The 27,588-nt window shown below is 37.8% G+C and overlaps 1 protein-coding gene across 1 annotated transcript in view; it reads left to right on the top strand.

Moving 5' to 3' along the window:
- Positions 1-27,588, top strand: part of LOC128744299 (neurogenic locus notch homolog protein 3) — a 380,284-nt gene that overhangs the window by 69,453 nt on the left and 283,243 nt on the right. Inside the window, exons 2-3 of the mRNA XM_053841172.1 lie at positions 325-386; positions 2,677-2,797. Of these exons, the coding sequence (XP_053697147.1) occupies positions 329-386; positions 2,677-2,797 (179 nt within the window). The 5' untranslated portion in view covers positions 325-328. The remainder of the gene's footprint in view (positions 1-324; positions 387-2,676; positions 2,798-27,588) is intronic.

The raw sequence follows: 27,588 nt of genomic DNA, 5'->3' as shown, positions 1-27,588 counted from the left end.
TCTTTGTGCAGAACTCAGCGTTGACTCTTGTGGTTTCGAGGCGCGCCGACCGAGGGGTCGTCACATTATGATTAATTTTGGTCTTAAATGCCATCATGAGAGTGGCCCAACATGTTACTAATTTTAGTTTACAGGTAACTTACCTGTAAACAAGACAAAAATCTTAAGCTGAGCTCATATTCTCAAAGAGACGTGCAAATCAGTTGGAAGAAGCGTGTAATTTAAATGTTAAAAGTTTTCGTTTTGAATACATGTAGCTAATGTTTTGTTTCAATTTGCGGATAAATTTCAACATTAATTCTATTAATATTGCTACTTTTACAGAAAAATGGTTAAATCGACATTGTTTTTGATCATTGTGCTAGTGACTGCATGCAGAATCTCAGGTACGCCATAACTAATTTATTGGATCGATGATATGCTGATGGCAATAATCCATTTTGAAGTAAAGAATTCATATTCACTCTAATATTCCGATGAATAATGCATAAAATCATGACACACTAACAACGTTCGTAAAATTCTAGTATACCATAGGGTGAATCATATATTTTGGACAGGTTACGTATATTAGGGTGAAGTCCCCAACACCGGTCTGTCCCCAATACCGGACACTTCTGACTTTCATAGTTCAAATGGTGCACCTTAGCAGCAAATGTGATAAAATCAACATAAAATTAGAAGGGTTGTGTACAAAATACGACCACATATAGATGACGCAGGACTACGTAAGTTTCTTTGTGGCGATAGTAGCATATATCCATGCATGTAATAATACGATTCTTCATGTAGGTATACATGCTACATGCAGCATATATAGACTTTGTTGAGGCTGCAGGTTGACAATATTAAATTATTTTCGAATGAATGTTAATGGCGCCTCAAATCTTACTTCAACATCAAACACTATATGTATTTATGTATCTGAATTGATGATATCAAAAAATTGTTATGTTAACAACATAACATATGTTAGGTTGTGCTGCAGGTTGAGAAATCCAAATTTTTGCAAGTCGATAATTTTTTACAGCGTTTTATTCTTTCTCATGATTGAAAGCTACTAAAAAGGTTAAATTGTTAGAGTTCGTCACCGTGAATTTTATTAATCAATTTTGTTGATTTTTTCGGTGAAAATTCAAACTATGATGCTTTCTTCGGACGTTTCGACTAACTATCCTTCAGTCACTGACTACGCATTAAACATTTATTCTCACTGCTATAGAGTTATAGAGGACGACGCAGTGAGAATAGATGTTTAATGCGTAGTCAATGACTGAAGGATAGTAAGTCGAAACGTCCGCTGAAAGCATCATAGTTTTTATTTTCACCGAAAAAATCAACAAAATTGATATATAAAAAGGTTAAAGTTGTTTGCAAAATGTTTTGTACCGTACTGCCTTATACCAAAAATATTCCATCAAGAAGACTGGCAAGTCTGCCAAAAGTCGAGAGACAGTAACAGCAATGCTCTTTGCCGAGTTAAAGTTGAACTACCACATACTAGTATGTGTATATTAGAATATGGATGTACACAAACACGTATGCAATGCATTGCCACGCTCGCACACATCTTTTCCCACCAATACATGCACACAGCTTCAACTTTTGTCGGGAGGGGTGCACTGTTGCTTCTGTTACTTGTCATTTGTATGGGCGCGAGCAAGTGATACCAGTCTTCTTGATGGAATGTTTTTGCTTATACTGAGTTGACAGTCAAATAAACATTAGTATCACTATGGGTCCGTCCTGCCTTGTCTTGTCCATCATTTTCAAAAGAAATTAATCTAAATGTAATGCTTGACTATGGAAACTATGTAAAGAATTGCCAGCAACTAATCGATGCAAAGCAGCAAATGAAACGTTCAAATCTATTCTCGGACAAGCGAGTCGCTGATTTTCCTCGCTTTGAGAATTCTGAATTTCAGAACAAATTCTTGCAGTCTGGATACAATCTGGCAAAAGGAAAGGATAACCGCTCACTTATCGATGACGTTTTACCTTCAGGACATTAATTTGGACTAATTTCGATCTTAAATGTTAAAGGTGGTTGAATTAAAAAGGTGGTTTTATACGTTAAGAAAATTGTTTACAAATTGTTTCAAAGAAACTTCCCTGGCCCCAAAAACCTCATGCAACCCCAAAACATGCAAATTTTCACGACGATTGGTTCAGTAGTTTTCGATTCTATAAGGAACATCCCGACAGATAGACAGAAATCCATTTTTATAGGTATAGATATTCACTGACCTGCAATGGATATAAAAGTTACATCCACTGACCTGTAATTGACATAAAAGTTACATCCGCACGCAGAATCACTTCCAATTTTCAATTTTTTAAATGATGATGGGAACGTTTCAGACATCATGAGTAAGAAGATTTGATGCCCATCAAAACATTTACGAATTTTAATGTTTAACTGGCAACATCAACTACCTGTCCGTCTTATCCATCCTGTTCGGCTTACCCACAGTTCCCCTACTGCTTTCTTTTAGCACTTCACATTTCACATTGAAATAAGACTACAAAATCTAGCCTAATTGTCAAACCTCATTTGGTGGTTGAAAATCATGCATACATAAACAAAAATTTAACACGATTTTAAATGAATGAAAAACATTATATCCAACCACACACGTTAGTGCTTACACTAAATTAAATTCCTTTTTTATACAGCACAAGGTTGTACTAGATCACCATGTGGCATAGGTGCAATGTGTTACGAAACAACGGGAGGTAGGCCGGTCTGCTCATGTCCAGCTGGATACAGTGGGAATCCTTTGACACAATGCAGAAGGTAGATAAAAAACTGGTTATTACTGTATAATAATGTTTTGAAATTGTTTTCGGTCAAATATCACCAAACGGCGTTGGCGCCAAAATCATCATTACATATTGCAATTTCATAAAAAAAGAATTTAGAATAAAAGTGCGAAAGGGATAAAAGTGCGATTCAATGATTTATCCTTATAGATTCCGAGTAAACTACATTGGCATGGATAGTTGACTACTTTGATAACTTGAATCTATCGTAAAAATTTGTTGTTTACGAAGCATGGTTTATGTGTTAATGTTGTTTTTGAGTAGTTTTGATATAAGGTACCCCAGGGCAAGTGGAAATACGGGGTAAGTGGGAACGGAGCTCATAACTCTCTTCAACCTCATTTTATCCAACCGAACCATTCTAGAAATGAAAGATACAACTCAAACGCATGTATTAACATTATAGATTATATATAACAGGCATTCCAAACACCAAAATTGGGCTTCAAAATTGAGCGTTATTTTCAATTTGCGTTGTAAGTTTGACGCACCTTTCTATAAATGATATTTTGGCCGCAGGCTTTTCATAAAAGTACATGTTTTTCTGGCAGTGGGTAAACATAATGAGTGTATTAACCAGTAGAAACCAATCTTGTAAACTTCGTTTCGCTTTGCATTAGAAATAGTAGTTGTAAAGCACAAGTAATTATCATTGAAATGTATGGCGTCGACAGTGCGTTTCTATTTGCTCTACGTCTTAAATTGAGTTTCTAGTGTAATCAAAGCACCTAAAATCGTGATTTGTGTACAGTTTTACATCGCTACTCTTGATTACTGGAAAACCGATTTATTCGTCGTGATAACTGCTTATTTAATCGAATTCACAAATATCAAAAATATTCGGCTATTGTTGTGATCCGTTTCTATTGAAGCTGTTTATCATTCGTTGCTTGCCGATCGAACAAAACTTACCATCAGTTGCTTTTGGCTTTCCTTTCTGCAACACAAAAGCTGCGTCATGGATAAGTGCTGCTATGAATGTGCGAAACCGATTAAAAACCTAAATCAAATTAAATGCTATCTGTGCGAAAGTGTTGGGCATTTAAAATGTTTTGGTTGGGATCGCGCGAATCTCGATTTTGCCAATAATCAGCCGAATTTATTATGGTTCTGTACTGGTTGTTTGAAATCGGTAGAAAAATTAAAAAATAATAAGAATACTTCGTCTGACTTAACCAAAGCGGTGGTTTCTTCGGTGTCTGATGTGATCAACTGCTGTATGAATGGCATCAAAAAAGAGCTTGCACAAACCAATGAATGCATTAAACGTGTTTCTGATAAAATGCTATCCGTTGCATCCCCGTCCGTTGCAATTTCATCAAATAATCGTACAAATAAGCGCCCGAGAGTGCATTCGCCGGATGCTACCCCGAAGCTACCAAAAGTAACGAAAAAATTGTATGGTGGAACTCGGATGGCTGATAATATTAATATTGCTATCGAAACAGTGCCTAAGCCAGCTGAAAAATTTTGGCTGTATCTTTCGCGCATTGCCCCGCACGTCTCTGAAGCTGAAGTTTGTACACTTGTTGAGTCATGTATGCCTGGCGCTCATCCCGTTGTTAAGAAATTGATTAAAAAAGATGCCGATTTGAACTCGTTTGCCTTTGTGTCATTCAAAGTCGGTGTTGATTTAAATCTAAAGGAGCTTTCGCTGGATCCATCTACCTGGCCTAAGGGAATTTACTTTCGTGCCTTCGAAGAACGCGGAACTGTATCCCGAGATTTTTGGCTTCCCAGTGCGAACGAGCTTCCGCGAACAGATCCTTCAGTACCAGCCCAGGATACCGCTACCCCTCGTCAGCCAGCCTAAATTTGAATGGTCATCCATCGTTGGACTATGGGGGCCACCGGGCCCCCAATCCAGTTAAGTTAATGCCTACTAGTAATTTGCAAAAAGATTATTCTGTTTCTTTCTGCCATAGCTCTTCATTCGGCGACACCGCAACGCATGATGATTTGCCTCAGCTAAGAGTTTCTGTTCCTGAGCCTGTCCTTCTGTTTTATCAGAACACTAGGGGTCTCCGCAGCAAGATAACCGAATTCAGCTTGGCAGTGTCGGATTCCTCATATGATTGTATTGTTTTAACTGAAACATGGCTTGATTCTCAAATTATCTCAAATCAGCTGTTTGGCGAGGACTATACTGTTTTTCGCACTGATCGCTGCCCGACCAACAGCAACAAGTCATCTGGCGGTGGTGTGCTAATTGCAGTTCGGCGTAATTGGTCGTCCACGTTATTAACGAATGCAATTGATGAGTTACTGGAGCAATTATGGATAACGGTTTCTACTGGAACTACAAAGTTAGCGATCGGTGTTATTTATGTTCCTCCTAATTTACGCAATGATGCTGAAGTGATCCAACGGCATATTTCAACGATTAATAAGGTAAACGATTCTCTCGGTCCCAGTGATGATCTTTTACTGTTTGGCGACTACAACCGTGCTGGTCTAACCTGGAAGCTACATGATATCAACAGATATTTGATTGTCAATACTCTGCATTCTCATATTAACTCTGGCAGTTCTTGCCTTCTAGACGGCGTTGCCTTAAATGGCCTCTACCAGGTCAACCCAGTGCTCAATCATAATGGCAGGCTTTTGGATCTAATTTTTGTTAACAGTCATGCTCTGCCAGCCTGCTCAGTGACCACTGCAGTTGATGAGCTTTGCAATATTGATCCTCATCATCCTCCCGTTATGATTAGATATGACAAGCCTATCAGTTCGCTATTTTATGATGAATTTGACTCTAATGCGTACGATTTTCGGCGAGGTGATTTCGATGCAATAAATGTGGCTTTAAGCAATGCTGATTGGTCCTTTTTAACCAGCTATACCGATGTTGATGATGCAGTTGCTAGCTTTATTGTCCAAGTTCATGAGCTTATATTGCAGCATGTCCCCCGAGTACGACCGCGCTGTAAGCCAGTATGGGGAAACCGCGAACTAAACCGTCTAAAACGCCAGAAAAATCGTTGCCTTCGTGCTTACCACTCATCCAGTAGTGCACGCAATCGTCAAAATTTCAAATTAGCTAGTCAAAAATATAAGTCTCTGAACAAAAGCCTTTATCGCAACTATGTACGCTACACCGAACGTAAACTGCGAAGTAACCCTAAACAGTTTTGGCGATTTGTCAATAGTAAACGGAAAGAGGACGGCCTTCCATCTACTATTTTCTTGGATAATGATGTTGCATCCTCCACTAGTAGTAAATGTGCTTTATTTGCTAAATACTTCGAGAGTGTGTTTTGTACGGAGTCAGTCTTGCCTGATAGCTTGGATGATGCCCTGTTTTACGTTCCTGACGCCGAATTCTCAGTTGGACCTTTTATTGTTGTTGCAGAAGACGTTGCTAATGCTGTTCATAAAATGAAACAATCGTATTGCCCTGGACCTGACGGAATTCCTGCTGCCCTATTAAAAAAATGCTGTGATACCCTGAAAGCTCCAATCGCTACCTTATTCAACCTTTCTCTACGAGCGCAAAAATTTCCCGAAAGTTGGAGGTCGTCATTCATGTTTCCTGTATTTACAAAAGGCAACAAGCATAGTGTGAAGCACTACCGTGGAATCACCTCCCTATGCGCTTGTTCTAAGATTTTTGAGGCAATTGTCTATGACCATCTCTTGTTCCGAGTGAAAAGTTATATTTCCACATCGCAACACGGATTTTATCCGGGCCGATCAGTTACTACAAACTTACTGGAGTTCACCTCTCTATGTCTACATACTATGGAAAAGGGTAATCAGGTCGATGCCATTTACACTGATCTGAAAGCGGCATTCGATCGTGTGAACCATGATATTTTGCTAGCCAAGCTGGACAAATTGGGTGTCTCATCTAGTTTACTTTCCTGGCTGAGCACTTATTTACGCAATCGCAAAATTGCCATTAAACTAGGCTCTTCTCATTCGAGGTGGTTTCAGAATGGATCAGGAGTACCTCAAGGTAGCATTTTAGGACCACTATTATTTTCACTGTTCGTTAATGATGTCACTCGACTATTGCCTCATGGAACAAGGTTGTGCTATGCAGATGACCTAAAAATTTATTTGCAAATTAAGACAACCACTGACTGTTTGAGTCTGCAAAAGTTGGTTGATATGTTCGTGAAATGGTGCGGTTCCAATCATATGCTAATCAGTATTCAGAAATGCACTGTCATCAGCTTTACCCGTAAAAAGTACCCGATAGTTTTTGATTACTGTATTGACGGCACACCACTACAGCGTAGTGATAGTGTGACGGACCTTGGCATCGTATTGGATAGCCAAATGTCATTCAGGCAGCATTATGATTTCATTATTAACAAGGCGTATCGTCAGCTGGGAACCATTTTCCGAATCGGCGGAGAATTTAGTGATCCTGGTACTTTACGTACCCTTTACTGCTCCTTGGTTCGCTCTATTCTGGAGACAGGCTGCGTTGTCTGGAATCCGCATTATGATTATTGGATTGTTCGTCTTGAGCGAATTCAGAAGTGCTTCATACGCAAAATTTGTCGCATGCTGCCATGGAGAAACCCTGATGCTCTGCCTCCATACGAGGAACTCTGTCTGCTTGTTGGCGTATTACCTCTTGAGCAGCGGAGAAAAGTTATTGTAGCCAAGACTGCTTATAAAATTCTGTCGGGCGCTCTGGACTGCCCTGCTATTTTGTCACAACTGCATCTATACTGCCCTCTCCGGCCTCAACGGAACCAACGGCTTCTACGTGTTGACCCGCACCGGACCAACTATGGCCTTCATGAACCTATTCGGCAGATGGCGCTGGAATATAATCGACGGGAAAATGAATTTTCTTTTTAGTGAATGTTGTGTGTAATTTGAATAATGTATGTAGTTATGCCATGTACTATGTGTTGCCTCTGTTTAATTAAAAGATGCTGGGTTTTTATGCCGCTCCGAGTAACATGTTGCTCTAGGCGGCTTTTCCCAGCCAAATCAAATCTTCATTAAGACAGTTTGTCGGATGAAGCAAATAAATAAATAATAATAATAAAGCACAAGTAGATACACTATATGCTGATCTTAAAGCCGCATTCGACACTGTTAACCATAAGCTGCTTCTGCATAAACTGAAAAAACTTGGCTGTACTGAACGGTTTTGTAATTGGCTGGAATCGTATCTTGTAAATAGGTGGCTCTATGTTCGAATACGGAATCACCAATCACCTTAATTACGAACAAATCAGGTGTGCCGCAAGGTAGTAACCTAGGGCCTTTGTTGTTTTCATTATTCGTAAATGATTCAGCACTGATCCTTGATCATGGCGGACGTCAATTCTTTGCCATTTAAAAATTTAAATTTTAGGTATCAGGTATCAGCATCTTTGGCTCGAGCAGCACGTTCCTCACAATCATGTGGAAGATTTGTGCCTTGCCCATCTTGCCCGTGTCATCATTTACCTGATGAGGACGGGAAGGAAAACAGGAGGAATAGGAAGGGGTGGATGAGGAATTTGGACAAACACAAACATATATATACCGAGAGATTTTTGTACCCCTGAGGGGATACTGCAATCCTTGGTAGTTAACTTATCAAAAGTACACCCCCTGGGGGGGTATACCCATGATAAATAAGAGCTTATAACTCAATACCGCTTTCGGCAAGGAACATCAAAATGTCTCGTAATTTTAGTTTCCTAAAATCCGATTCATTTAAGACATAGGATCCAAAGATCCTATGACGCAATTGTGCTACTGCAGGACAGTTGCAAATTACGTGATATGGTGTACCGTAGTCGGATTCACATAAATTACAATGAAACGATTCAGCTCGCTGAATCGTAGCCATATGATAATTTAGTCTGCAGTGACCAGTCAGTGATCTGACAAGAATACTGCAATTTACCTTTGAGTGTTGCAAAAGAAATTTCGCAACCTTCTCACAAGGCTTAACAATGAAACTTTTCGTTTGACGACAAGTTTCAAGATTTTCCCAATAACGTACATGTTCAGATGAAAACCAAGATCGAATCTTTTGTTTTATCCAACATGCCGCAATTGGTAAAGCAGGTTCCGGTCCGAAAACCGACTCTTCTGCTCCAGATCTTGCTAGTTCATCAGCCCATTCATTTCCGGTTATACCAGAATGGCCAGGAACCCAAACCAGATGAACGGCATTTAGAATGCTTAGTTCTTCTAATTGGGTGTGGCAGGCGATGACTGTTTTAGATTTAGAATTAGCCGCACAAAGGGCTTTTATAGCGGCTTGACTGTCAGAACAGAAGTAGATAATCTTGCCTATCAGTTCTTTCTGAAGTGCAAACTGAGCTCCGCACATAATTGCAAAGATTTCAGCTTGAAAACGGTGCAGTAACTACCCAACGAATAGGACTCCTCCAATTCCAGCTCACAGCAGTAAACACCAGCACCCGCGCGACCTTCGTACAAGGAACCATCGGTATAACAGACCACATAGTCGGAAATTTTCTTTTCCATGTAGCCTGACATCCAATCCTCTCTAGGAGGAAAGTCACTTGAGAAAGTCCTATACGGGAAAGTACGCATGAGCGTTACATCGCTAGGAGCAAGGGCAAACTTGTCTTCAGCAACAATTTGCGACCACAATCGAGTATGACCAGTGGAACCGTCCACAGACTGCCAAAGGCCAATCGCGTGTAGTCGATAAGCACATATTAGTGCCTGTTGCTTCAGGTGGAAGTGTAGAGGTTTAATATTGAAAATAGCTTCTAGGGCGGCAGTAGGAGTTGTAGTAAATGCACCAGTCATTGCCATTAAATACATCCTTTGAAGATGGTTTAGCTTTGTCTGGACAGTCACAACTTCCCCTCTCTGCCACCATACAAGACAACCATACGCCAGTATTGGTCTGACAACGACCGTGTGTAACCAGTGTATGTATTTGGGTTTAAGCCCCCAAGAGTTGCCAATTGCTCGTCTACATTGCACAAAGGCCATGCACGCTTTTTTAATTCGGAAATCAATATTTGTGGACCAGTCAAGCTTGGAGTTGAGAATCAACCCCACGTACTTCACTTCGTTCACAACATCAACATCCGAATCGTAAAAGCGCAGAGCGCGAGCTCCATTGGTATTTCTACGTTTTGAAAATAAGACGATAGATGTTTTGCTCGGATTTACCGAAAGTGCAGTTTCTTGGCACCACGTTTCCACGACGCGTAGTGCCTGCTGCATTAAGACAAATAATGTGCTTATGCACTTTCCAACTACTAGGATGAAATAGTCATCCGCAAAACCATATGACGGATAGCCTAGACCATTGAGTTTCCTCAATAGGCCGTCCGCCACAAGGTTCCATAAAAGAGGCGAGAGAACGCCACCTTGTGGACATCCACAAACACTTTGCTTCCAAATGCTTGCTTGCCGTAAGGACGAAAAAAGCAATCGGTTACTAAGCATTTGTTCTATCCACTTTATGATTATTGAAGGCACATTATGATAACGAGCAGCCTCCAAAATGGAAGCGAAAGATACGTTATCAAACGCGCCTTCAATATCCAAAAAAGTTCCTAAGCAAGATTCCTTTTGTGAAAAAGCAACCTCAATTTTATCCACCACATCATGTAATAAAGTGGTTGTAGACTTGCCACTTTGATAAGCATGCTGTGCTGAATGAAGAGGAACTTCTACTAAGCTTGTTTCGCGGATGTGGTGATCAACAATCCGCTCAAGTGATTTAAGCAAGAAAGACGTTAGACTGATTGGTCTAAAACTTTTTGCTTGCTCGTATGTCGCGCGTCCACCTTTAGGAATAAACTTAATGGTTATTTCACGCCATTGAGTTGGGATGTACCCAATAGCAATACTACACACAAACATCCTTCTCAGAATGTGTCTAAAGCACTAAAAATCCTTTTTGCAGTAGAATAGGGTATATTCCATCTGTTCCAGGAGATTTGTATCGAGAGAAGCTGTTCACGGCCCACTCAATCGCTTCAGTTGTGACAAGTCTCCGAGCAAAAGCCCATGAGTCTAAGCCACCTAAAACGATTTCTGGATCGTTTCGAACTTCAGGTTCCACACAGCCCGGAAAGTGACTATAAAAGAGACATTCCAGGATTTCATTGTCATTCGAACAGTATTCACCGTTCGAACTTCGAATGTTATTAACCTGATATTCTTTCGATTTTGACAGTATTTTATTAAGTCGACTTGCCTCGCCGAAACTGGAAACGTTGCTACAGAACCTGTGCCAACTCGTGCGTGCTGAAGATCGTAGAGCCTTTGCATAGGCTTTCCGGGCCTGCTTGAAAGGCTCCACGCCATCCCTACGACGTCTATTCCAGGCTCTCCTGCATCGTTTCTTTAGTTCCGCGAGATGAGAGTTCCACCACGGTGTTCCTCTAGTCGTTTTAATAGTTTTTAGCGGGCAAGCTACTTCAAAAGCTTCCGCAATAAAAGATGTTGTGACATCTACAGCCACATCCAAATCGATCGATGACTCAATCGTCGGTTCGAATCCTTGAAATTTAGTCGCAAGTTCCTCCTCAAAGAGTTCCCAGTCAGAAAATCTCGGATTGCGAAATGTTGCAGCGTTCAAGGAGACACCCAAATGAACAAAATATATAAAGCAATGATCAGATATTGGTGTCTCATTTGAAACATGCCATTGTGCCAACTCATGACTGATCCTGTTAGAGCAGAGTGTTATATCTAACACTTCCTCTCTACCAGCTCGTATGAAAGTTGGACAATTGCCAATGTTGAGTATTCCAAGGTTGGTACTACTCAAATATTCCATCAAATTAGAGCCTCTCGGATTGATATCCGAGCTGCCCCAAATGATGTGATGAGCATTGGCATCACTGCCTACAATGAGCGGAAGCCCACTTGATTGGCGGTATCTCACCACATTTCTGAAATCGTCGCTGGGAGACGGTTCATCGTGTGGTAAGTATGCAGAACAGTAGACATAGCGCCTATGGACATCATCCACGACGAGGTCTACTGTGACTGTACAAATATCTCGAGTAGTCAACTCAGAGATAAGGCATGCACTAATTGACCTATGCAACAATATGCATGCCCTGGGCATCAAACGAGGATTTGTCATACCAGTTTTGCTGAAAACAGCAAAGTTCTGGTTTCCAATATCCGTCGAATGAAAGTACCCTTTGCGAAAATATGGCTCCTGAACCAATGCGATGGTGACAGAGCGAAAAAGTTTTTCGCATAAATACAAATTTGCTGCCCGTTTGTGTTGAAGATTTATTTGTGCGACTCTAACTATTTGACTAGCGGAGTATATGCACAAACAATCTCCAACACAGATCAGACAGCAAATTGTAAAAGAAGCCAATTAAGTTGGCCAGAACGCACTTGGCGTAAAACCCATAAGGGAAATTGGGCAGGACTACTATGCTGTTCCCACGAAACGCAAGGGGCAACAAAGATCGACCGTACCAGAGCCCCGCATGGCACAGTAGGGGCAAGATGCCCAAAGCACTCCGTTCGCGACTGGCATGTTTTCACCCCTCCAGCCATTCAGTCATCGGCATGGAGATAGACCTTGACTTAGGGGCACCTGATTTGCCGACTCCCGGCAGGATCAGGTCCCGTGGCTCAATTTTTGCCCAAACGTACAATTCGGCACCAACCGCCAAAGGGCGTAAGTGCAGATTGTGTAAAACAGACCGATTAAGAGTCTCTCTCTCTGTGCTAAGCCAGCTGAGAAAATAACTCTCTCCGTACCCCAGCCGGCACCTCGTGGAGGTAGAGATAGAGGTTAGAAAACAGAGGTGATATATTTGCACATGTTCACTCATTTGCCAGCCCTGTTGACACTGTTAACCATAAGCTGCTTCTGCATAAGCTGAAAAAACTTGGCTGTACTGAACGGTTTTGTAATTGGCTGGAATCGTATCTTGTAAATAGGCGGCTCTATGTTCGAATACGGAATCACCAATCACCTTAATTACGAACAAATCAGGTGTGCCGCAAGGTAGTAACCTAGGTCCTTTGTTGTTTTCATTATTCGTAAATGATTCAGCACTGATCCTTGATCATAGCGGACGTCAATTCTTTGCCATTTAAAAATTTAAATTTTAATTTAAATGATTTAAAAATATACTACGTAATTCGTCAAATTGGAGATTGTTTAGAACTTCAAACTATACCTAAAATTAACAAAGAAGAAAACTTATCCAATTTAATTCTACTATGTATATTTTATTCACGACAGATACGTATTTCGCCTACGACTTGCAGGCTTCCTCAGTGTCTGTTTTCGAACTAAATTAGCCAATTTTACAATTTTTATAGGAGCTTATGGGTACGTGATCTATATGTGGGTAATAGTGTATGTAGACGGCTATTGGCCTTGCCAGCGTTGAAAGAGATTTCGTAGGCTGCTCGCACTTACAGCAAATCTCGTGCCGAACTGTCAACGCGTGAGTGTTGACAAAAGCAAAAATATTTCCCTTTCTTTTTTTCTCACGCAAAACCCTGAACAATATCAGCAACGCTGGCAAGGCCAATAACGTTTGCCTGAGACTACCTGTGTAGGTATACACAATTAGTGTAAGTAAATTAATTCTATTGTAAACTAAATTCTATTGGTGAACTAATTCTAAAGTCTGAAATCTAAAAAATTAATTAAATTAAGGGAAACCTGAAAATTATGCGAATAACGTGAAACCGGGATCTGAGAAGAGAGAGAGAGAGAGCGAAGTTTTTAGCCAGAAATTGTCTCGTCTGAGCGTGTCCCTGTATGTCTGTGTTTTGGCACATATTTAAAAAGCCAAGAATAACCGTCAGTACCCCACTCGTACCTAATTAAGGTACTAGAATTATATAAAATAGACGATGGCATCATCAGGTTAATGAAGCACGCAATGGGAATGTGGAACACTTCACTCCACACTACCGACGGGATAGAGGTGTTACGATCCAGAACTCTCAGCATAAAAAGGGGGATTTTCCAAGGCGATACATTCAGTCCGCTATGGTTTTGCCTTGCGATGAACCCCCTCAGCAAAGCACTTAACCGAAGCAGCTATGGCTACCAATTGAAAAGTGGGACAACAAGTACAAAAATTACCCACACCTTTTATATGGACGATCTGAAGCTGTTTGTGGAAACTATGGAGAAGCTGCGTCATTTGTTGCAGCTGGTGACAACGTTCCGCAACGATATTCGGATGGAGCTTGACGTCGACAAATGTCGTCTCGTAAATATCCATCGGGGTAAAGTAATGGACGCTGAAAGTTTCCGCATCAACGAAAGGGAGGAAATTCGAAGTAAGATTGAAGGTGAGTCGTACAAATACCTGGGATTCCTGCAACTGAAAGGTATTCACCGAACGACTATCAGGAAAAACTGCAGGAACGTTTCCTGTATCGTGCCTCTCTGCCGGCAACAAAGTAAAGGCGATAAACACGTTTGCCGTGCCTTTGTTGACATACAGCTTCGGGGTGGTTAAATGGACCAAAACGGATTTGGAAGCGATTGAACGTACCTTGAGAGTATCGCTAACCAAGCACCGTTCGCACCACCCAAGATCGGCAGTCGAAAGAATCACCTTACCACGCATGGAAGGAGGAAGAGGTGTCACTGACATCCAAGCGCTATGCGTATCCCAGATCGAGCAGTTGCGGAGATATTTCATAGATAGTCTGACTCGTCATGTTGCCAACCGCACTGTCTGTGAAGCAGACCACGGGTTCAGCGCCCTACATCTGGCGCAGCAGCATTACCAGCTGAACTGCGACCTAAAAACGGTACCAGAAAAGGTCTAAACGTGGAAAACAAAGGAACTACATGGGACGCACCCCCATCAATTAGAGAAAGCGCTATAGACAAAGTGGCATCGAATGCGTGGTTGATGCGAGGTGATCTCTTTTCGGAGACGGAAGGCTTCATGGTAGCCATTCAGGATCGGGTTATTACGACGAAGAACTACCGCAGGTACATATTGCACGAAGATATAGAAGACCGTTGTCAAAAGTGCAATTCAGCAGGGGAAACGATCGAGCATGTGATTGCAGGCTGTCCAGCCTAAGCCGAAACGGCTTACCTAGGACGCCACAATGCAGTTGCCAAGATTGTGCACCAGCAACTCGCCTTGAAACACAACTTGGTAAACTCTTACGTACCCTACTATAAGTACCTGCCTAGCCCGGTTTTGGAAAATAGCTGCATAAAGTTGTACTGGGATCGTGAGATTATTACGGACGTCCTTATACGTGCTAATCGTCCTGACGTTGTGATCTACGACAAAAGGAGGAAGCACATTACCCTCATAGACATCGCTGTACCGCTGGATCGCAATGTCCAGTCAACATTCTCGGCCAAAATAACGAAATACCACGACTTGGCCGAGGAGTTAAAGCAGATGTGGCACCTTGAGGGCGTACATATAGTTCCGGTGGTCATCTCAGCCACCGGAGTAGTGCCCTGTAGCCTACAACGTTCCCTGGAAGAGCTAGAGCTCCAAAAAATGTTGGACTATATCCGAAAAGCGGTGGTTCTTGAAACCTGTAATATTACGAGGAGGTTCCTGAATCACCACAATTAAATACAACTGGAGCAGACGTAACAAAAAAAAATGTGAATGAGAACCACAGAGCCTAACCCCTCTTGGCATAAAGAAGCCCGAGGGTAGGTGAAAGTTTCCAGCATTTTTGCTGAGAAGTGCCAAAACTCTATAATAATAATAATAATATATAAACAGCGAAGGACTTCCGGAGATTGGCCAAGTTACACAATTCTGGGCCAGTTTATGGGAGAACCCCTCTCAACACAACAATGATGGGATGTGGTTGGTAGAAGAGGAGGAAAATAGTGATAAAATTGATAGCATGGCCGCTGTAGTATTGACCGCCCAGGATATTCGTGAGGCTACACGGTATACTAAGAATTGGGCCGCACCTGGACCAGATTTTGTCCACAATTTCTGGTATAAAAAGTTCTCCACAATTCACGGACGGGTAGCGGAATGCTTCAATATGGTCTTAAGAGACCCCCGACTATAGGAAAATCAATCTCCAAGCAGGCTATAGTGACTGCAGAGATACAATTGGGGAACGTAGAGAAGCACCCAAACAAACACACGATCATCAAATTCCAAAGTCACAGCATTGTATTCATTCAAATAAATCTCCACCACGCAAAGGGTGCTAGCGCTGTACTTTGCAGGAGATTCGTCCAAAGCAAACTGGACATAGCATTTATATAGGAGCCAAGTTGATATATGACGAAACTCAGCAGTCTCCAAGATCTGCTATTCTTTTCAATGGGAAAATCAAAATGTTGCCCATTACAGAATTTATTAAGCGTGATATAGTAGCGGCAATACTGGAAATTCCAACAACACGTGGGAAAGCAGAGGTTTACGTGTCATCAGCGTATTTTCCTGGGGACGTCGAAGATGTTCCACTGCCGGAAGTCTCTGCGTTTGTGACATTCTGCAAATCTAAAAACAAAGCGTTCATCATAGGATGCGATGCGAATGCGCATCATACAATATGGAATAGTAACGACATCATCAAAAGAGGTCAGTGCCTGCTAGAATACTTAAATAGTAACAATATAAATATCTGTAATAACGGTACTGATTACACTTTCATGAACTCTATCCGAGAAGAAGTTCTAGATTTAACACTATCTAGTAACACACTCTCGGAAAAACTACATAATTGGCATGTTTCTACGGAAATATCGCTATCTGATCATAAACACATTCTCTTTGAATATAAAGTGAATGAAATTATCAAAGAAACTTTCAGAGATCCCAGGAAAACAAACTGGGAGCTTTATTATCCCAATCTAATAGAGGGGGGTAGTTTCCCTGATAAAAGTATTAACACACACAGGGAGCTCGAAAATACGTCTGTTGAAGTAACTAACACAATAATCAGAGCATACAACGGCAGTTGTCCAATCAAGGTACGATCGACAAACAGAGACGTTCCATGGTGGAATAAAAGATTAGAAAATCTGAGAAAACAAGCTCGCAAAATGTTCAACCGAGCAAAGCGTACCTTACAGTGGGGTGAATACAGGAAATCACTCACATCGTATAATAACGAAATAAGAAAATCCAAACCTAAAAACTGGAGGCATTTATGCGAAAATATAGAAAGTACTCCTATGGTTTCTAGATTACAAAAAGTTCTGTCAACGGATCATACCAATGGTTTGGGCACTTTGAAAAACGACAACGGATGTTTCACTTCCAATGCTACCGAAACTTTAAATCTGTTGATGCAAGTACACTTTCCAGGATCTCTGCCAATCTTGAGTGGAGATTCTGCTTCCTCGGAATTATTATCGCATCTTGAAACGTTAGGATTTGAAATAATTGGGTTCGCTGATGACATTGCACAGTGGTCCAGCAGCGAAAATTAAGTGGAAAGTTTTTTGTGGTTCAAAATAGCTCCCCTCAATGTTCAGCAAAGTTGTACAACTCTAAAAAACAATCAATGCGAAATCAACGACTAAGTTCCAGTTTGGCTTGTAAACACATAACACATAATAACTTTTTAGAAGAAAGAGATAGAAGGATAATTCTTTCTATAAAGTTGTAGCTAAAGATCATACAAGTAACTTTGCCAAAGACATAGTAGGCGTATTTTTAGGCGTTTCTAACTTACAGGGTGTTTTATAAAAAGACCTTTCAAAAATCACTTTTTCGCTGATTACTTCAAATGCAATGATTTTATTGTATCATAATGTTTTACAAAGTTGGTTATCTTATCAAAAGACATATTTTTGTAGAACATTGTAGGTTGAAAACTCATACGTATAACGAGTTATAACGTTTTACCTTTGTTATACTATAACAAAGGTTTAGGAATTGGTCGAAAAACACGAAATTGATCCGAGGCCCGGAGGGCCGAGCCACATATACCAATCGACAGGGTTCGACGAACTGAGCAATGTCTGTGTGTGTGTGTGTATGTGTGTATGTATGTGCGGAGCGCAACTTTTCTATCGCCTGTTTCTCGGAGATGGCTGAACCGATTTGTTCGCTATTGTTTTGTTTGAAAGGTATTATTGCCTAGTATATCACTATTGAATTGTTTCGAGGTCCGACATTTCGTTTAAAAGTTATAAGTAAAAAAGTAAAAATTACGTGACACGATTTTCTCCGTACCCAAATGACCGATTTCAACGATCTTGGTATCGAATGAAAGCTCTTGTTAACACTAAATTTTTCGGATAAATTTTATTGAAAACAAACAATCAGTTTAAAAGTTATGCTTAAAAAACCTGTTTTGACAAGGTAATAATTATCGCCTGTTTCTTAGAAATGACTAAAGCGATTTAGACGCTATTAGTCTCATTTGACAGGTAACATAACCTAATAGATCACTATTGATTTGTTTTTTGATTGGACGTTTAATTTGAGAGTTATGATCAATTGAATACAACACATTAAAATTTACAATAATTTATAACGATTTCATCTAGGATGATTTATCTAGTTTGAATTATTTTGGCATCAAATTAGAGATTTTAATGCTACAAATATATCTGCAAAATTTCAGAAGAATCGGTTTTGCCGATCAAAAGATATTAACCCTCCAACACTCGCGCCGACTTTTGTAATTCGGTTACTCGTGCGCACAATGGTCCAAAGCCAAAAAGACATGCGCATTAGAATTTTGACTGGGAAAACTTGGTTTTAGGTTTATGGAACCTTCGGAAGAATTTTTTGAAATTGAATGTTCTATCGTCTGGTGCAATTTAAATTTTGATGAATCCCCCTATAAGTGAAATAAAAAAAATATTTTTCTTCAGTTTCAATATAACACATTGATGTGTTCTGCAAAGTTTTAGAACATATTATTACAAGAAATTTTGTTGAATACAGTAACCTTCTATCTATTAAGCGAAGAGAGAAAAATCTTATTCATTGTATATGAATTTGTAAGATCAGTTTTTTCTATTTTAGCTCTTTTTGTAATTGTTGCATTCCTTTTTCATGTATTACAAAATTGTATAAATAGTAAAAATACACAACTTTGATTAATATAGTATACCTCTATGTTTGTTTGTTTAGGTACTGTAAAACTTTGATTAAAAAAACCCGATTTAATCCACCTAGTGGTGAAAGGAACCTTTGTTATACGGTCTTACTTGCTATTTGAGATAGAAATCGACACGCCTTCGGAACATAATTCATCTATTGGTTATCGTTGCGTAGTGCGTTGGTTTACATAAAATTTTTGAAAATTGAATAAGTTTACAAAATTTGAACAAAATAGGAACACTTTTAAATTTTGATAGATGAAATTGCCGAGTAAGGATAAGTAAGTTGTTATTAATCTGAGTAAGTGCAAATAAAAGTAAGTTGTAAGTGGAAATCTTATCCTTTAGCATATACATTGTCTAGTAAAGGTCTAGTTTATAGGTTTTTGAACTATGCATAGTTTCCTGTAATGCCATTCTATTTGACTCACATCAATAGAGTTTTCTTGAATAATTTTCATCAATTTTTATTAACTCACGCTGTTATATTTTATACAACACGTGTAGGTTTTTCAACGCCATATTGTTATAAAGTTACAAATCGTTGTTTAACTAACGTATATTCTTCAACAAACTTATTGTGAGCAAAATATCATAATTATTCAATGCATTAATAATTTAAATTGTTGGGAAAATTTATGCAGCAAAACTATCAGCAAATGTAAAATGTTTAAAATGTATCCGTCTGCTGGTAGTCGAGTAATGCGGAGTCAAAATTAGGGTATTTTTTATAATCAAAGTTCCACAGATCCTAAACAAGCAAACATAGAGGTATAGTATTTTCAGCAAAGTTGTGTATTTTTACTATTTGTACAATTTTGTAGTACATGAAAAAGTCATACAACAATTACAAAAAGAGCAAAAATAGAAAAACTGATTTTTCAAATACATATACAATAAATAAAATATTTCTATCTTCGCTGCAGAGATAGAAGGTTACTGTCTTTAGCAAAATTTCTTGTAATAATATGCTCTATAACTTTGCAGAACACATCAATGTGTTATATTGACACTGAAGAAAAATATTTTTTTTATTTCACTTTTAGGGGGATTAATCAAAATTTAAATTCCACCAGACGATAGAGCTTTCAATTTCAAAAAACTCTTCCAAAAGTTCGATAAACCTAAAACCAAGTTTTCCCAGTCAAAACTCTAGTGCACACGTTTTCTTTGGTTTGGGGCTATTGTGCGCGCGAGTAATCGTGTTTCAAAAGTTGGCGCGAGTGTTCGAGGGGTAATATCTTTTAACCGGTAAAACCACTTCTTATGCAATTTTGCATATAAATTCGTAGTGTCAAAACCTCTCGTTTGATATTAAAATAATTCAAATTTGGTAAATTATCTTAGTTAAAATCATTATAAATTATTGTTAATTTTGGTGTGGTGTATACAGTTGCTCATAACTTTCAAATTAAACGTCCAATCAAAACACCATTCAATAGTGATCTATTAGGATATATTATCTTTCAAATGAGACAAATAGCGCATAAATCGGTTTGACCATCTTTAAGAAACAGGCGATAATTATTACCTTTTCAAAACAGGTTTTTTAAGCATAACTTTTAAACTACTTGTTTGTTTTCAATTAAAAATTCCTGAACAATTTAGCTTTAATAAGGGCTTTCATTTGATAGTAAGATCGTTGAAATCGGTCATGTAGTTCCGGAGAAACCCGTGTCTCGTATTTTTCACATTTTTGCTTATAACTTTTAAACGAAACGTCGTATCACGAAACAACTCAATAGTGATCTACTAGACAATAACACCTTTCAAACAAAAGTAATAGCGAATTATTCGGTTCAGCCATCTCTGAGAAACAGGCGATAGAAAAAATCATTACATACATACACACACACACACACACACAGACATTGCTCAAATCGTCGAACCCTATCGATTGGTATATGTGACTTGGGCCTCTGGGCCTCGGATCAATTTCATGTTTTTCGACCAATTTTTAAACCTTTGTTATAGTATAACAAAGGTAAAAAGCCTTAATTTTGACCCCGAATGACTCGAATACCAACAGATACATTTTAAACATTTTATATTTGCTAATTGTGTGGCTGCATACAGACACCATTTTTACATATGAAGAAACAAGAGAAACTTCCAGGGCCAATCGCGGTACAACTCACATGCTGATTGCTTCGTTTCTGTGATGTCAGTGTATGCTGATCTATTTGCCCAACAATTTAAAGTATTAATGCATAATTATGACATTTTGCTCATAACAAGGTAATTGAAGAGCATACGTTAGTTAAGCAGAGATTTGTAACTTTATAACAATATGGCATTCAAAAACCTACACGTGTTGTACAAAATGCAACAGCGTGAGTAATCGAAGGTTAATAGAAATTGATGAAATTTATTCAAGAAAACTTTATTGATGTCAATCAAAAATAATGGCGTTACAGAAATTTATGCGTAGTTCAAAAACCTATGAACTAGACTTTTACTACGCAATGTATATGTTAAAGAATAATATTTCCTCTTATAACTTGCTTTTACTTGCACTTACTCAAATTAGAAACAACCAGCTTACCCTTACTCAGTAATTTCATGAAAAAAGGATCTATCAAAATTTATAGGTGCTGCTATTTTGTTCAAATTTTGTAAACTTATTAAATTTCCAAAAATTTAATGAAAACCAACGCACCACGCAACGTTACCCAATAGATGAATTATGTTTCGAAGACGTGTCGATTTCTATCTCAAATAGCAAGTAAGACCGTATAACAAAGGTTCCTTTCACCACTAGGTGGATTAAATCGGGTTTTTACCTTTGTTATAGTATATAACAAAGGTTTAGAAATTGGTCGAAAAACACGAAACTGATCCGAGGCCCGGAGGGCCGAATCACATATACCAATCGATAGAGCTCGACGAACTGAGCAATGTCTGTGTGTGTGTATGTGTGTGTGTATGTGTGTGTGTGTGTGTGTGTGTGTGTGTGTGTGTGTGTGTGTGTATGTGTGTGTGTGCAGCTCATTTTCTATCGCCTGTTTCTCGGATATGGCTGAACCGATTTATGCGTTATTAGTCTCATTTGAAAGGTATTATTGCCTAGTATATCACTATTGAATTGCTTTGTGGTCCGATGTTTCGTTTAAAAGTTATAAGCAAAAATGTGAAAACTACGTGACACGGTTTTTTCTGGAACCACACAACCGATTTCAATGATCTTAGTACCAAATGAAAGCTCTTGCTAAATTATAAAAATTTTCAGGAAGTTTTATCGAAAACAAATAAGTAGTTAAAAGTTATGCTGAAAAACGTGTTTTGACAAGGTAATAATTATCGCCTGTTTCTCAGAGATGGCCAAGCCGATTTATGCGCTATTAGTCTCATTTGAAAGGTAATATAGCCGGATAGATCACTATTGAATGGTTTTTCGATTGGACTTTTAGTTTGAAAGTTAAGAGTAATTGAAATTACACGTTAAAATTTACAATACTTTATAGCGCTTTTAACCAAGATAATTTATCTAGTTTCAATTGTTTTAATATTAAACGAGAGGTCTTAACACTGCAAATGTATTTACCAAATTTCATAAGGATTGGTTCTACTGGTCAAAAGATATTTAAAAATGATTGATGAAATTTATTCAAGAAAACCTTAATGACCATACCTTTAATTGGACTAAACATTTAAAACAGAATAATATAGTAAAAATGTGTAATTTTTCAACGGATGTTTCTTTGCAGCAGTTAATTAATAAAATATAGCACATTTTCTTACACTTTTAGGGTGACCGTGAATCCACCTAATAGGGTGACACAAATTTTTGTTTTTTTCATGCGTCCCAAAAAATAGCGTCTTCACAAAAATTCTAGAACACTAAAATAAGCAACTTTGCTGCATATAGTAACTATCTGTCTCTTAATGGTTGCGAAATTTAATGATTTGTTTGAAGAAACCACTTTAAAATCAAGCAAAGCAAAGCCATGGGTGTAAACGTCCTTCAGAACTTTAACCGGAAAGCATTCAGATTCACAACATGCACGAAGCATTACGACTAAACTGAGGGATTCCTATGTCATCAAAAAATTTTCTCATAGGTCCACCATCTTTCAAATCATCATTTCAAATCAATCTCGAAATACCACCCTTCTTTATCGATTGACTTCGCAGCCGATTATTAGAGTACAGGAAAATTACGGGGCTAGGGCAAAGATCCTATTAACTCTGTAGCGACACCGATAAGTCGAGATTCGAACATACAATGACTGGCTTGCTGGGCTAGCATTGTACCCCGAAGCTAACAGCCACTTTAATGTTTTTGATGTTTTTATTGCTTTCCTATATTCTATAAAGTAATTTAGTAGGTTAAAATACACTCTGAAAATTGTTTATCGCTATAATGCATATGGATGATAACTAGCACAGCGTCAACAAACAGTTGAATTAAATTCCGAAGACGTGTCGATTTCTTTATTATCATTTCCAGCTCAAAACGCTAAAAAAAGCCAGTTTTTATTCGACTATTTTCGATTGGAATTGGAATTTGAATGTGAAAACAGTTTCTTTCTAAACCTAGTATTTGACGAGCAGCATTCCAAAAGGTCCAATGTGCAAATGAGAGATTCTCTTTGCGATTCGTCTCTTACGGTTATTACGGCGGCATAAATGCACTTGAATGCATCTATTTTGCATGAAACGGTTACTGGTGTTATTGGAAAGATGATCCTTTAGAATAATTGGGTTGAAATGTATTTATGCCGCCGTAATAAGCATAAGAGAAGAAACGCAAAGAGAATCTCTCATTTGCACATTGGACCTTTTGACATGTTGGTCGAGATTTCCAGGTTTATCTGCAAGTAAAAAATAAAAAAGTTTGACAAAACGGGTCTTTTTTTTAAAAGGAAGTACTACCACTAATCGTACCACTAATGGAGGTATCAATCGGCACCAAATTTAAGATTTTTGCTTTCTGACCTAAAATGAACAATCTGACAAAATTTGGTTCAAATCCGTGAAAGTCGATTACACGGTTATCGGATACTTTGCATGTGTTGACTCCAATAGATAATTTTGAGATTTCACATCTGAATAACTTGAGAACGGCTGGGCCTAAGAAACAGTTTATATAAGAATTTAGTTCAAAGTGATGCGTATATAATTTGACTGTCAGTTTTATGAAAATTACAAATTCAAATAGAAATCAAAAATAATATTTTAACTGAAAATGCCTATGTCAAATGACATATAAGATGGTATAACAAAGGTTCTTTTGACCACTAGGTGGATTAAATCAGGTTTTTTTAATCAAAGTTCTACAGTACCTAAACAAACAAACATAGAGGTATACTATATTAATCAAAGTTGTGTATTTTTACTATTTATTCAATTTTGTAATACATGAAAAAGGAATGCAACAATTACAAAAAGAGCTAAAATAGAAAAAAAACTGATCTTACAAATTCATATACAATGAATAAGATTTTTCTCTCTTCGCTTAATAGATAGAAGGTTACTGTATTCAACAAAATTTCTTGTAATAATATGTTCTAAAACTTTGCAGAACACATCAATGTGTTATATTGAAACTGAAGAAAAATAATTTTTTTATTTCACTTATAGGGGGATTAATCAAAATTTAAATTGCACCAGACGATAGAACTTTCAATTTCAAGAAATTCTTCCGAAGGTACCATAAACCTAAAACCAAGTTTTCCCAGTCAAAATTCTAGTGCGCATGTCTTTTTGGCTTTGGACCATTGTGCGCACGAGTAACCGAATTACAAAAGTCGGCGCGAGTGTTGGAGGGTTAATATCTTTTGATCGGCAAAACCGATTCTTCTGAAATTTTGCAGATATATTTGTAGCATTAAAAACTCTAATTTGATGCCAAAATAATTCAAACTAGATGATCTTAGATCATCTTAGATGAAATCGTTATAAATTATTGTAAATTTTAATGTGTTGTATTCAATTGATCATAACTCTCAAATTAAACGTCCAATCAAAAAACAAATCAATAGTGATCTATTAGGTTATGTTACCTGTCAAATGAGACTAATAGCGTCTAAATCGCTTTAGTCATTTCTAAGAAACAGGCGATAATTATTACCTTGTCAAAACAGGTTTTTTAAGCATAACTTTTAAACTGATTGTTTGTTTTCAATAAAATTTATCCGAAAAATTTAGTGTTAACAAGAGCTTTCATTCGATACCAAGATTGTTGAAATCGGTCATTTGGGTACGGAGAAAATCGTGTCACGTAATTTTTACTTTTTTACTTATAACTTTTAAACGAAATGTCGGACCTCGAAACAATTCAATAGTGATATACTAGGCAATAATACCTTTCAAACAAAAGTAATAGCGAACAAATCGGTTCAGCCATCTCCGAGAAACAGGCGATAGAAAAGTTGCGCTCCGCACATACATACACACATACACACACACACACACACACGCACAGACATTGCTCAGTTCGTCGAACCCTGTCGATTGGTATATGTGGCGCGGCCCTCCGCGCCTCGGATCAATTTCGTGTTTTTCGACCAATTCCTAAGCCTTTGTTATAGTATAACAAAGGTAAAAATTATTTTTCTTCAGTTTCAATATAACACATTGATGTGTTCTGCAAAGTTTTAGAACATATTATTACAAGAAATTTTGTTGAATACAGTAACCTTCTATCTGTTCAGCGAAGATAGAAAAATCTTATTCATTGTATATGAATTTGTAAAATCAGTTTTTTCTATTTTAGCTCTTTTTGTAATTGTTGTATGACTTTTTCATGTATTACAAAATTGTATACATAGTAAAAATACACCACTTTGATGAATATAGTATACCTCTATGTTTGTTTGTTCAGGTACTTTAGAACTTTGATTAAAAAATGCCTTAATTTTGACCCCGAATGACTCAACTACCAACAGATACATGTTAAACATTTTATATTTACTGATAGTCTTGCTGCATACAGATACCATTTTTCCATATGAAGAAACGAGAGAAAATTCCAGGGCCAATTGCGGTACACCTCACATGCTGATTGCTTCGTTTCTGTGATGTCAGTTTATGCTGATCTATTTTCCCAACAATTAATGCATTGAATAATTATGACGTTTAGCTCATAACAAGTTAATTGAAGAATATACGTTAGTTAAACAGCGATTTGTAACTTTATAACAATATGGCATTCAAAAACCTACACGTGTTGTACAAAATGCAACAGCGTGAGTAACCGAAGGTTAATAAAAACTGATGAAATAAATTCAAGAAAACTTTATTGATGTCAATCAAAAAGAATGGCATTACAGAAATTTATGCGTAGTTCAAAAACCTATAAACTAGACTTTTACTACGCAATGCATATGTTAAAGAATAATATTTCCTCTTACAACTTGCTTTTACTTGCACTTACTCAAATTAGTAACAACCAACTTACCCTTACTCAGTAATTTCATGAAAAAGAGGATTTATTCAAAATTGCTATTTTGTTCAAATTTTGTAAACCTATTCTATTTCCAAAAATTTTATGAAAACCAACGCACTAAGCAACGTTAACCAATAGATGAATTATGTTCCGAAGACGTGTCGATTTCTATCTCAAAGAGCAAGTAAGACCGTATAACAAAGGTTCCTTTCGCCACTAGGTGGATTAAATCGGGTTTTCCTGTGTTTTTTTAGTCTTTTTTGGAATAGAATATCTCAAAAAGGGGCAAACGAAAAAAATCAAACTTGGCCGTTTCTGAAAGCTTAGAGTTTTATCTCAAATATATGTGAAAATAAAAAACTGGTTTTTTCTATAACTCGAGTAATTTCAGTTTAATTATTTCATGTTTGACCATTTTCTACTATGCAGTATTTTCCAATATCTTCTTGAAGACGATTAAAGTCAACATGTCAATAGCAAAAAGGAAATTTGTCGTACCATGACACAATTCGAACTCCGGATAAGTTAAGCGATCTAGTTTTTCGACCATGTGCTAGTTTTCGAACCACTGCTAAAATATTCATTATATAAGTTTTTATAACGGTAGTTTTTACAATTGTTTATTGTCAAGATATATGGGCTTCGCCCATCATCCAATCCCTACATAAATATAAAAATTATAATACCAAATACAAAATAATATAAAATGCAGAGGTTTTAGTGTACATGTAATTGACCTCTCAGAAATAGTCAGAAGGTTTTTTCTTAGTAGTATCAGTCGACATGTTTAAGTTTAGTATGTTTCTAAAATTGTTCATTAGCTGCATACAGCGGCAGGCTGGTTCATTGCGCGCGTAGTTAGTTCGACGGTGGTTTAGAGTGAAGGGCCTTGGTCTCCACAGAACTACTGTACTCTGGTTAGCAGTTATCCTGGATTTCAAATAATCACTGTCGTATCGTCCTCTCTGCAAATGGAGCTCAGCACCAGCTGTTTTTGATAAATATCTATCTTACAATTTTCATTATTTTACAAATAGTCATGGAAATCTTCACTTGGATATATGCACATGAAATTAAATTTTATATTGATATTTCTGATTCTAGTCTAAACTAATCTTTTAAATTACTTTAGTGTCAGAAAGCTGAGAAGTCTTAAAATTGATGTCTTGAATTGAATACGTATATTCAGGAACAGGAACATGACTATAATCGTAGTAAAAAAGGAGGAACGTTTTCAAGCAAATCCTATTAGAATCCTGGAGTTTTTCGTCAAAAGATTTGAGGGTACCGTTACTGTTATTTTAAATTAGTATCTAAAATGTTCGTGAAAGTAATTCGGTAGTTTAGGAGATTCTTTCCCATTTAATTCTATATTAGCTATATCGCCAATTGTTCATAAAATGCT

The sequence above is a fragment of the Sabethes cyaneus genome, chromosome 3 (genome assembly GCF_943734655.1).
Source record: "Sabethes cyaneus chromosome 3, idSabCyanKW18_F2, whole genome shotgun sequence".
Lineage (NCBI taxonomy): Eukaryota > Metazoa > Arthropoda > Insecta > Diptera > Culicidae > Sabethes > Sabethes cyaneus.
The sequence above is the reverse complement of the archived record's forward strand: the minus strand, read 5'-3'. Positions and strand labels throughout refer to the sequence as shown.